Genomic DNA, 12,421 nt, shown 5'->3' on the forward strand with positions numbered 1-12,421 from the left:
TAGAACATAAGGCTGTTTTCCCTTTAAACAAAATTGTTTGCACTAAGCTAATGGCCACTACTCATCTTCGTACATATTCAAGATTAAAATTACAGTTTTGTGGCTCACTTGCAACTAAGCTTTATGGTATGCTAGCAGTGTGTAGCTTGTGATTCTAGGCTAGATTTCTCACAACAGATTAACTGCCTGCCTGTGTATTTCTCGTAATATTACATTATAAATCGGTTATGCAAAAATCACAAATAATTTACCGACAGAAAATCTAGCAGTTGTCAGGCATCTCAATTCTTTTTGCATGTTTGATTTCAAGCAATTTTTATAAACCCTATTTGTGTGGATAACGCTGGGACTGAATTTTCTTTATAGCTACCTGGATACTTCTAGGCTTAAATAGTAGACCTGAGTTGGTAAAGAAAACCGCTGACGTTTTTGTCTCGCATTCTAATCAAAGGGCAAGATCCCTAGCTGGTTAAAGGTACCCTGGTCTGCCATCTCCTAACATCTCGGTATTGGAAAAAAATGAGCTCTTACAGGAAGTTTAACAGTCCTTGAGGTACTTCTCACCAAATAACCTGGGATTTAACTCTTAGGTAAGTATAAGATTTTTGAAAGTATTTGCATTAGTTTTCTTTAAAAATCTCCACAGATTACTAATTCAGAATGACAACAAAAGGTACTACTGAATTGAAATAGGATACATTAAATACTCACACTTTCACTGAGATATTGCACATAGGTGGCCCATTTACATAGCTTTGTAGCTAATAATTTAATGCAGAATTACTAAAAATATGAATACCAGTATGTAAAATAGAAGATATTTTAAATATTCCTTGGGAAGAACTGTATCTTATGGAGTCACTGAAATATTAGACTTCCACTTGCATATAAGTAAAACTCAAATGTTAACAAACTTTATAAAATTATAAATAAAAAGCCTCACTAGCAAATTCTAATCTAGACTTTTAAAAATATATCTGGATCACCTACCTATTAGTCATGCACACGCACAAAAAAATAAAGGCTATGAGTACAGTGTGCACACACTCACAGAGTAAGCAAAAGTATTTAGATTTGAACCTTGGCGGTATTTTACTTAACGATATATAATACTCAAAAAATACTGTCTAACCATCCATAATGTACAGTTGCACTGGGCTCTAAAGAGGCACATTCTTTGTACACTGTTGACAACAGCCCTGAAATCACAAATTTTACAGAGAAAGGTAGGTAAGCATTACACGCACAGACATGAACAAGTAAACAACCAGACGGTATAGTTGACACTGCATAGAAAAAACACAGTCCAGGTCAGCACTGAAATAATGCAAAAATTGAACAAAACTGGTATGTTTGCTTTTAAGATTGTGTGTTTGTTTCTTTTCTTTTTTCATTTTTGCTTTAACCCTTGCTTTTAGTCTCAATTATCTAAGTAGCCTGGACTTGTTTTGGTCCTACTGCAACGCCATTACAGTCGAGAATGTACTGTAAACAACCTTGAGGTGGTGGTCGCTGAGGTGGGATTTTGTTTGGCTCTGGCTCCTTTAGTGATCCACTCTGGAAAATACATTTGAAAACAGAAGAGAAAAAAAATTAGAGTAGCCTAGTTCCAATTTTCCACTAATTTGTCTTTATTTTCATTAGAAATCTCTTTATTGGTTGGGGCTGAACATATACTTTTAATTTATTCCAGATAACGTTTTCTAATTTAGTTGCTGTCTCACAAGACATATGAATCCAGGACTAATCCAAAGCTGAGTTCTGAAAAAAAATTGTTTTCCCTTTGCAGCATGTGATCATGATGTAAGGAGTGCCTTCTCAAATCTTACCTCTATTTGTGTATGGTCTTTCTCCTTCAGTTCCTAGCACCTTGAACGACTTTTCTGTATCTTATTGCTTCTGCTCTCTTTTTTAGGATAGACTGAATAGAAAATGGACTTCAAGAGATACCTTCGTGTAATTTAAGAAGTAATTTGTTTTTAATTACATTCGCTTGTATCTGGAAGCAGGAGCACAGCAGGCTTTTTTGCTAGTGGTAGTTTCACTTTGATTTGCTGACTGTAAATGGGAAGGGAGATGGACTACTCTAGGTTAGCTGTTTTGCTAAGCAAAATGAAAGAAGGAAGCAAAAACCACAGACAAATAATAAAAATAATTGAAATTACTTCATGCTACTCCATCTGACATGTTATTAGAAACACATGTAATACTTAACTTTTCAAAACAGGAGATTTATTTGGCAGTATCCTTTTCAAATGTGTACTTGTAGAGAGGAAAAGATGGGCCTGGACCAAAACCTTGGAGCAGAACACCCTCTGGGAACATTAGTATTTGAATCCAAACTTTGTCTTAGGCCCATCTCTAATATTTTGAAAACTGAAATATGTTAAATCATTGGACATAATAGCTTGGGGTGTCTTTAAGGATCCAGAAATTAAATTGCCATCTGTCGAGGGAAAAAACCCCAGAATGCATTAAATAGTAAATGTAAAATTAATTAAACGTGTTTCTTGCAAAGCTTTTTTTCTGATAGAGTGGTATTTGATCTTAGAACTGTAGAGATAAATCTTACTCATAGTGATGTGAATTCCTGCACAGCAATCTAGAAGTTACACTTTTTAAAAGACAACAATGCTCTATCATATGCAGCTGTTGCAAATCGCTTTGTCTGCTTTAGCTACATAAATAAAAGGACATAGGACAGGTCCAAAACTCTAATTATTCAGTTACCAACCTTCAGAAGACCAAATGAGGAGTAAAAATGATACGTACAAAATGAATGAAGCAAAATCTGATCCTTATATTAACTGACCAGTTACATAGTTCTCAGTAAGCATCATTGTAAGGATGAGGATGCGTAGCAAAGAAGAGAATTTCATAAGGAAAGACACAGCCACCAGAAAACTCTGAAGTGCTTTAGTGTGGGTTAAAGTCTTCTGTTTTGTTTCTCTCCTTCCTCTAATTTTCTGAACCACATGTAGAAGTTAACATTCTATCCCATGCATGTTTCAGTAATGTTAAGTGTTTGTGGTATCCACTCCGTGTAATGCCTTGGAGCTCACTGAAACAATATGCATTTACATCAGTAACTCCTTGGATACTGGGGAAATTAGCCCAGAGTGGAAACCTTGAAAAGTTGCCCTAGAGGAGCCAACTCCTTTCATATTCTAGTACCATGGTTCTGATGCACCTGGCACCTTCCTCTGTACGCCTTTAGGGCATTTGGGTGCTCTGTATTACAGGGAGGGCCTGTGTTTCCTTTGGTGGTGTAGTGTGACACATGGAGTGTGCCCTTAAAGGGAAAGTAGGAGTACTTGGGCTTAAGGACCTCGAGAGTTTCCTTCTGGAGGAGCAAACAGCTCATGTGACTTGCGTTAGAAAGAACACATAACATTTTATAAGGAACTTTACTACGATTACCAGGTGATAGACTTCCTAGCCTCACAAAGGGCCATAAACCAATCTATATGGTTCTCTGCAGTGGCAGAGGATGACGAGGGAGGATATGAGTGTTGCTATTTTTCTACTAAAACAAAAGTAAAAGATTATGTAGGCAAAACTCATCTTTTATTTAGAAACTGAAAACACGGGCTGGCAATTTAAATTCACATCTACTTTTATGTTAAAACAACATCTGCAGGGCCTCTGTCTCCTCCGTGCCTTGAGGCTGAAGCAAGCCTGCCATTTGTTCTTGCACTGAAATGGTCTTGGGTTTTATCACACACACACCACCTCACTGACTTGACATGACAACATCAGTACTTACGCAATCTGCATATCTCTCTATCTTACAAAGAAATTATTTTATCCTAAATTAAGCTTTCAATAAACCTTATAGAAGCTTGCTAATTCTTACCTCAACTGTTCTGAAAGTTTAGCGCCTTTGTGCGTTTTCTGTTGAAGATGTATTTCCCCCTCTCTAGTCACTGACTGCAGCTGTCCTGATTTTACCACCCACACATCCTTTTTTTCACCAGATATCACCTGGTGCTTCCAGGAACCTCACCCATACTCCAGGCCAATCACATGGGTATATTACTTTTGCTAATTAGCCAACCCACCCAGGCTGACCCAAAAAGTCTAATTAGCATTACATTCCTAATTGAGAAATCTTACTCATGGTTTTTCAATGGTCTGCAGTAACCCAGTCCTTCAAGAGTCTTTCTTTCAGACAGTCAGAAACCTTGATACTTGATATTAAAGACAGGCTTTGAACCAGTCTTGTTTGCTGTCCTGAGCCAAGGCCTTTATTAAAACCCAGGCTTCTTCTAAAACACCAGTTGTTGGCAAATCAACTGCAGACTCTTGTTTCTCACCTCTCCGAGGTGGTGCGCCAGTGTAATTGTAAGAGCTGCTAACTCTTTATAGGCAACACAATCTCTCTGAACAGAGATGCTGGACTAGACCTGTCCTGCAGATGTATTCACCTCTCTTGTTTTTTTTCTTTCTTCCTTTGTTGCCCAGCCTAGAAGCTCACCCTCCTACCACTTTCTTTTAGTACAAACATGTTCTCCTGCACTGCAGTTCTGGTCTACAAACTTGCCTATTGCTTAGTTCAAACATTGCAGGAATCAAGGATTAGAGTGCAGAATATATCATGGAAAATGACCCTGAACAGAGTCTTATTTGGATGCTCAGAGCTAAAGAGCAAAATTAGTAGTACAGAAGCTAGAAACTACAGTGTTTAGTACGGTTTAGGATTACCTAAGTGAGGTGTGGTAACTGCTGTCGTAAGGAGCACTTTTGGTTTTCATTTTATGGAACACAACTTTCACATCGCATCCAAATTCCCCAAAGAGAAGAGACTGCTGATGTTGATAGTAACATTATATAGAACTGCTTATAAAATCCTGTTCAAAGGGGATTTACTGTTTATATAACTATTCTAAAAAAATACAACTTTACTTGTGGAAACCTCTAAGCCACATGAATGCTGCAAGTATACTATAGTGATTTCTCAACTCTGGGTATAACAATTGATGCTTTGGCTGCATAATGGTCTTTAACAATATTGGCTAAGTTAATTATAGCCAGAGCAGAAAACCCACTACTTGTCTCGAAGATAGATGTCTCTAGATGTCTCTGTAGCACCTCCTTCCTTTCCACACTTACCTGAAACGGTCTCCTTAGAATTTTAGGGGTAGAACTGGAGGAAAGAACTGTTTGTTCTTCAAAGCATGTTGTATTAGAATTTGATCAGTGATATGACTTCTTTTTCTGCCTTGTGTATTTATATAAATGCAGATTGGATTCATATATACTTGAATTTTGAATAGTCTGAAGAATGTTGAAATGGGTGGGAGCAAAAGCAGCAACTTGGCAGGGAAGCAGCCCTTGGGCAAAAGAGATGCTAAACCGAGTCCCAGCAAAAATTGATTTTGATTTGGCTGAGTTTGAAGATTTTGTGAACTATAGTTGGAGCACATATAGTTGTTTTTGGGTTTCGTTTGGTTTTCTTTGTAATGCAACGGCAGAAGCTTTTCATAGGTATTTCAATATTTGAAGGGAAAGCCATATTTTTCAGGTCAAGAAGTAGAGGGATCAATTGAGAATTGCCAAAATACGGGCTGAGTTAGATCTCGTAAAGGAAAGAAGAATAAATTGTAAAACAATGAAGTAACAGAACTAAGAAAAAATGTAATTGCTAAGCAGAGAGGTGATTTTAAGTAGGGTGTCAATAGTAAATGAATGTTTGAAGTGTCCTAGATGATGATAAATACAGGAGCAAGGGCAAGATGGCAGGTGGGATAAAAGCTAAAAATGAGATGGAGGTAAAAATCGAAGATCTTCCTGGGCTCATATTGGTCAGACCAGATATTCTTCACCTCGGAAATCAAAACCAGCTGACTCATGAAATACAGAATTCCATACCAGATATCTCTAACGACTGGAAATGTACAAGTTACACTGGAGAAGGTTAAGCACTAATACTACAGGCATTACATTGTGGGTAAGGAAGTGGCTGCTGAGGAGATAGGCAGTTACTGAAGAAAAACTAATGGGAAGGATATAACAGGGATGTGGAACTCAAGTAGAATTTTCATTAATTAAGTTGGTACAAAAAAGTAGGGGTGTGTGCTACTAAAACCTGTAGATGCTACAGAGCTGGAAGACTCCAGGACCAAAATACCCTAAAGAAAGAACCAAATTGATGAGTGGAGTAAAAAAAAGAACCAAACAACTCCCCCCCAACAACTTAAATGCAATGTCCAAAGTAATTTATTTATGGACTAATTAAGTGCATCTGTCAGAAACGCAGAGCTCGCTAACTGGAATCTAATGGGAAAGATTTGCGCAGTGAAAAAACCAAAATCTTATCACACATTCAGTGAAATACTTGCCGTAGGTGTTAGGCATGACGCCGTGTATCATTTACATCACCCCTGCTCAAGAAGGATGAACGTAAGCTGATCAGGTGCCCGAAAGTGCCATTAAACTGACCAGGCAGATGGAAGAGTCCATACCTACAGCATCTGGAAGAACGTCTTGCTTAGTTTAGCAAAATGAAGGCCTGAACGCAGTACAGTTGCTTTTTATAAATATATTATACTGGTAAAGAACTAGGCGGGAAACAAGCTAGACTCAAGGACAATGCAAACCAAGAAGAAATGGGTATAAACTGAACAAAACTGGGCTGGAATTCAGCACATATTGTATAGTTTAGGAAAGCAGTAAGATCTTGAAGTGGCTTTCTGATATGGAACATCCAAAAATGAGAAACCCCTTAGCACATTCAATGTGTAGCGAGTATAGCAGGGATACTTAGCGGTTGCTGGTTCAGACCTTACCCTATTTCGGGTGAATCTGCCATAGGTGATGTATCTCCTTCAATGTGTTGCCAGTGGCACTGAACAGGACTACAAAGATTTTGCTATTTATTATATTCTATATTCCTTGTGGACTGAGAAAGGCAGTGAAACGGGCCTAGGTGCAGTTGTAATGGAGAGACGTGGTAAGGCACACCTTAAAAAGAAGCCACCTTCACTTTGCCGAGTGCAAAGAGGGCAGCTAGAGGAGAGTTGGCTCCTGCTTTTTACAGTTTTTTTGAGTACCAGTGTTCAGTCTTGCCCTTCTCCACAGAGGAAACCTGTATGGAAAAGATACTCTCAGCAAAATTGATGCCAGCCTAGAGTTTCTTATGTGGAAGTTGTGATAAAGAATTCAAAAATGTAGAGTGGCATTTGTTATTGCTTAACCAACTTTCTAAACTACCTGTGTAAAACCCGTTAAGATCTTCCTCTGAATGGGAAGCAAAGTGATGGCTAAGAGAAGAAAACACGCTATACAGCTTTTTACTTGGAATAGTATTTACAAAACGCACTGAAAAAAGGTTTTTTTAAAACAGCAAAAAGTATTCTAACTTAGATTTTATAGAGTTAGTGTTTTCCATTGCTAGATAACTAATTACTTCCTAGAGAATAGTTTCCTTCTTGAGTATTTTTACACACAATCATAAAAATGAGTATCCTAGTATGGACTTACTGCTGTTAAAAGGTACACTCCAGTATTTTCCCTGGGATACTGAAACAGGTGACCTCCCATTGTCCATTCCCGCCCTATTTTCTATTATTCTGCTGAACAAAAATAATCCCACCCACCCCTCAAAGAGATGAGGTTTCTAGAGAAAAAGTAGGATGTCGATTTATCAGGGAAAAAGTTTCTTAAGAAGTGTCATCGCTTGTCGAAGCTAGATGGTCCCCTTCCAGAGCCAATCAGTAATTCTAATGGACAAGGATGCAGTCTTATTTTATTGCAGCTCTCGCTTAAAGAAGCCAGATTTCAACTTCTGTTTTTGAAAAGGGAACACTAAAAGCCTGCACTTGCACAGCAGCTTTCAGGCAGTTCTTTCCAGTGAAAAAATTGCTCCCCATAGACAAGGAAGGAATGTGGACTATGCGATAGGAGAGAGCTCCCCCTGCGTGCTAAAGCAGCTGAGACAAAAATGTCTATGCATGCATGTCTGTACCAGAGAAAGAGAGCTGTAAGAAACGACAGGCAAGTGAAAGGGTACAACAGATCTAGAAGACTGCCCAGTTACTGGAAAGTTAAACTTCCTTACACCTTTCTCAGTGTACATAGATACCTCTACATACATGGAGGATAAGGTACCCCTTGGGGCTTGATAGTGTCAAAATCCTGTGCTGTTGTTTGAAGTTGTAAGGCAGGTTTTGACCCTTGAACCCAGGGGCTTTGACCCTGGCTGATGCTACGCTGTATCTGCTCCTCCAGTCTTAAAAAAAAAAAAAAAGCAGAATTTTTTTTAGATGTGGGATGGCAAGTGATCCTTGCATGAACAGGAAGAAATTAAGATCTGCAGAACTTCATCTTGAGCCACAAAGATCCATCATTGCTGGATCCATTCAGAATTGAAGTTTATGCTTTGAAACAAGAGAGTCTGGGAAAAAGATGGTGGAGCTAACTCAAGTCCGGTCTTATAACCTGCATTTTATCTCAATATTATTGTATCCGTGGTACAGAACAGTGGAGCGGGAGGAGGCATGGAAAAGAGGTAGTGCACCGAGCTGAACACCTGAGCTCCCCCGCAAACAATAGCAAAGTTCAGAACTCCAGTAAACGAACAGAGCATAAGACCTCTCCATCAGTGGCTGCATGTGCTTCTCTTTTTGCTTCTCCTGGTGCAGCGCAAGCACACAGCCACACAGAGGAGGTACTGGTGGTTGGTCTGAACTCTGACAAGCTTCCTGAGTCTCCCCTAGGAGTTGAGATATAGGGGAGAATGATATGTAAGCATAAGCGGCTGAAGACAAGCTTGGTCTACTGGCAGCTAGCCAGATGGCGCACTGGTCCACCACTAGATGAGTATCTGAAGTGATGGTGCGCGAGGGAGGTTGCTTCTTTTTTCCTATGGACAAATCAAGAATACTTGAAAATGAGCTGCTCTGTTTTGGATTTTTTCTGTAATTTATCTTGGTGCCTATCCTTTAAAAATTTTAACACATATTTAGCACACGGTCCTTATTCAAAATAAACTGTGGCAATGACTGCTGGGGAGAGGGACAAAATCCATGCAAGTTAAACATGGAGTAAAGCCAAACAGCTTTGCTTAACAGGTTATGATTTAAAGGTCAGAGAAATCAAATAAATAAGTCAAGTGGAGACAGAGAATGATAACAAAAAAAGTAGATGGGCAACACCCACCACAGTGGGGAAAGGAAAGGAGACTAAGGAAAAGCCTCCAAAAAAAAGATATTTCTATTAGGTTCAGCTTAAATAAATAAAATCAGAGAGTAAAAATAGATGAAAAATAAGATAAAATAAAAAATCAAAAGGATGTTATATGATAGTAGGTATAGCACTAAGACAAAACGGAGAGATCTAACTTAGACTCTCCTTTTCTCTTTGTCTATATGGCAGCTATCGCCTGTTCTGTAATGATGGGATTACTGTTTTCCTTGTTTTAATTTTGAAAAGGCTGGTTTTTGCTTTAAAACGGATTGAGGACATTTTTTGAAGTCTCGCAAAAAAATGCCTGGGGGACAAGACAGCTATTTCTCACAGAAGTCTACTAAGTACTTAAAAAGGCTACTCTATAGTGGTGGGCTCATGATTACTTAAAAATTATATGTTTTCTTTGTTATTGAGGGTAGTCACCATGGAGTTTCAGAATTCTCAAAGATAGTGTCTGTTTCTGCCAATACAATTGGCAGATTGTGAGATGATTAGATCACCTGGCAGAAGGTAATAAAAAAGTTAACAAAAGCATAATTTTGCCGTGTGAATGAAGACAAGAACAGTATTGTTATTATGTTTAAAATAAATGGGGAAAAGTATCTATTAACTAGTAATACTTGTTACGTTTTTCAGTTTTAGCTAGCATTTTGTTGCCTTCTGTATGATAAAATTATTAGCACTAAGGCTATAGCACTATATCCTACAGACAGTTGAAGTCATCCTAATCGTCCTCGTCCTGAAGCTTAACTCCGTCAGGGTGCCTGAGAGGCTTTTTCCTTTGGGCTTCTCTTCTAACGAGTATTTTTGTGAGCAACTCTTTCTCTTACAAGCTTTGCTTGGCTTGTCTGCAGGGATTGTGTATTTTTCCAGGTACACTGCTGGTGATGAGCATTCAATATAGAGTATTCAGAAATAAAAAAAATATCAGGCCACATCCTGAAAACTTTTATTTCATTTGGACAAATTTCTGTTGATGTCAGTAGAAATGTTGACCAAATAATCCTAAACCTTTAATATATGGCCCCTAGTATAGTCTCTCTTACAGTCTAAACGTCATCAGGTCCCTTTAATAAGGGCATTGTAAAGGCACACTTGTTTAGCTCTTGGCACGGTATTTCAAAACAAGCTAAGAAAGATAAGCACTTATTAGTGTTTTGATTTAATCAGTCTCATTTAATGGATACACTCACAGCTGACAACCAAAAGCGTTTATGTAGACGTTTATCACTAGCAAATATCCAGCAAGCTATTTACCTGTTAATTCTGTTCACGAGTGAGACTAAATAAGCAACAGCATTGAGGAATACATACGTACCTCCCTTAGTAATTACTCCATCTACTGGTACAGGATCTCAATAAGTATTTTAAAACAGGTTATCTTAACTTTCATGATCAATTTGTTAGTAAAATCTCTGCTCAACATTTGTATGTTGTGTCCCACTGTTTTTTAATTACTGTCAATATTAAAAATCTTAGCATTTATTTTCCTGCATGAGCTTTGTTTTTAATATATTACAATATCTGAATGTCAAGTTCAAACGCTCAAAATAAATCAAGCTTTGTGTAATGAAATAGCGACTGTTTTAAAGAGATGGACATCCTTCATCCAGCAGTTAAAGTCTGAGTCTCCGCCTCTGTTGTGATCCCTGTCACTTATATGAAGAACAGAGCATCTGCCCTGAATAGGTGTCTCATTCAAAGATGGACAAAACATCCTTGGTGTAGTAAAATATATGCTATCATTTTATACCTGTGATAAATGAACTTGACTGTTGTAAATTTAGCTGGGATGAAGTGTGCCTCAAATGTGGCCTTTTACCAGGATGTGGTGAGCTCAGGGTCCATACGTGTTTATTTTCTTCAGCTTTTCTTAATTCCATACTTTTATATTAGGATGTAAAAGGGTAACAGCTGTTTTGCTTATATTTTCACAAATATGAAATAACTAAAAGGTTAAAAAAAACCCTTTGATTAAAATAAGCATCTCCTCTCCCAAATATACACAGCTAAACATTGTGTGTATATACGTACACTTATATATATGTACACATTAAGGCAGCACATTAAAATATATTCCATATTAAAATAATGGAAAGAAATGGAATAAATACATTACAATAGCATTATGAGAAATTTTCGAATAGGGAGCATTTAGTAGCTGTAAAATGTATACCCAGTTTCTTGTTTAATGTGGTACAGCTTCTGTAATACGATGCAACACGTTGTAATACTAAATAATACAGAACTCTCAAAATCAGTTCTCGCACAAGAAAATAAGCCACGAGATGTCGCTGCAATTCAGGGAACCAAAACTCGCTGCAGTAACAGGTCGATACCTTCAGCATTTCACAAATGACTTGGAAAAACCGTTTTAACGTGGCAGTTTTAAGAATGGCTTTTGTCTTCTATAACCTTGTTCTGTGGTCAGTGTGCCGTGATATGCCCCAGCAATATTTTTCATTGTTCCTTACGAGTTTTCATGACAATGTTTTAGATTCTCTGCCAATAGTTTTAGGAAGGCGTCTTGCTGCTGCCTGATTAATTTTCCTGTAAGCTGCAACAATAACTCAATATGCATTTTAATATGAAAAGCAATTTGCTTACTAGGGACTACGATTTAAAAGAACTTCTAGGCAGATGGATAGTGCAAGTGGTAAAGAGTAACTACTTAGATTTTGTTTGTAGTCTCGATGGCTGTCAAAGTGCATACAAACTTTCTCAGGTAAACACTGAACAGAAGAAAACCTTATGGATTGCTAATGTAGACTACAGAAGATGCTCAATTAATATCCACACAGATATACTATACTCCTTGTTTACTGACAAGCTGATCTGATCTGTTTATATAAAGTAACCTGAGGTAAGAGTTTGGAAAGGTAAACAATTAGAGTGCCCTACAGTAAAATACTGTCCAGACTTTTTCCAGGGGCTCTGTGCTCCCTTGCCCTGAGCAGAGAGAAAGTGAGGCTAATCTCTTGAGTGTATTTAGGATCTGGGCTTCCATCAAATGTTATTCCACAAATCTGGGCACATCGGCTTTACGGTCATATGATGCCATAGCTGCCATTTATCCCCTATTTAAACCTCTTCCTAAGAGAAAGAAATACAGCACGTCTGGTTTTAGGGCTCATTCGATCATTTAGCAACCTCCTTAAGGCAAGCTGTTCTTAAATGACTCCTGCTGTCTGTCAGTATAGATCTAATTACACCAGGGTGTGATTTGCTTTGC

General features: G+C 38.0%; 1 protein-coding gene across 1 annotated transcript in view; it reads right to left on the reverse strand.

Moving 5' to 3' along the window:
* SYN2 (synapsin II) overlaps positions 1-12,421 on the reverse strand; it is a 122,296-nt gene that overhangs the window by 5,315 nt on the left and 104,560 nt on the right. Inside the window, 1 exon segment of the mRNA XM_009322014.1 lies at positions 1,497-1,557. Within this exon segment, the coding sequence (XP_009320289.1) occupies positions 1,497-1,557 (61 nt within the window).

This window comes from Pygoscelis adeliae, unplaced genomic scaffold, assembly GCF_000699105.1.
Source record: "Pygoscelis adeliae isolate BGI_AS28 unplaced genomic scaffold, ASM69910v1 Scaffold304, whole genome shotgun sequence".
Taxonomy (NCBI): Eukaryota; Metazoa; Chordata; class Aves; order Sphenisciformes; family Spheniscidae; genus Pygoscelis; species Pygoscelis adeliae.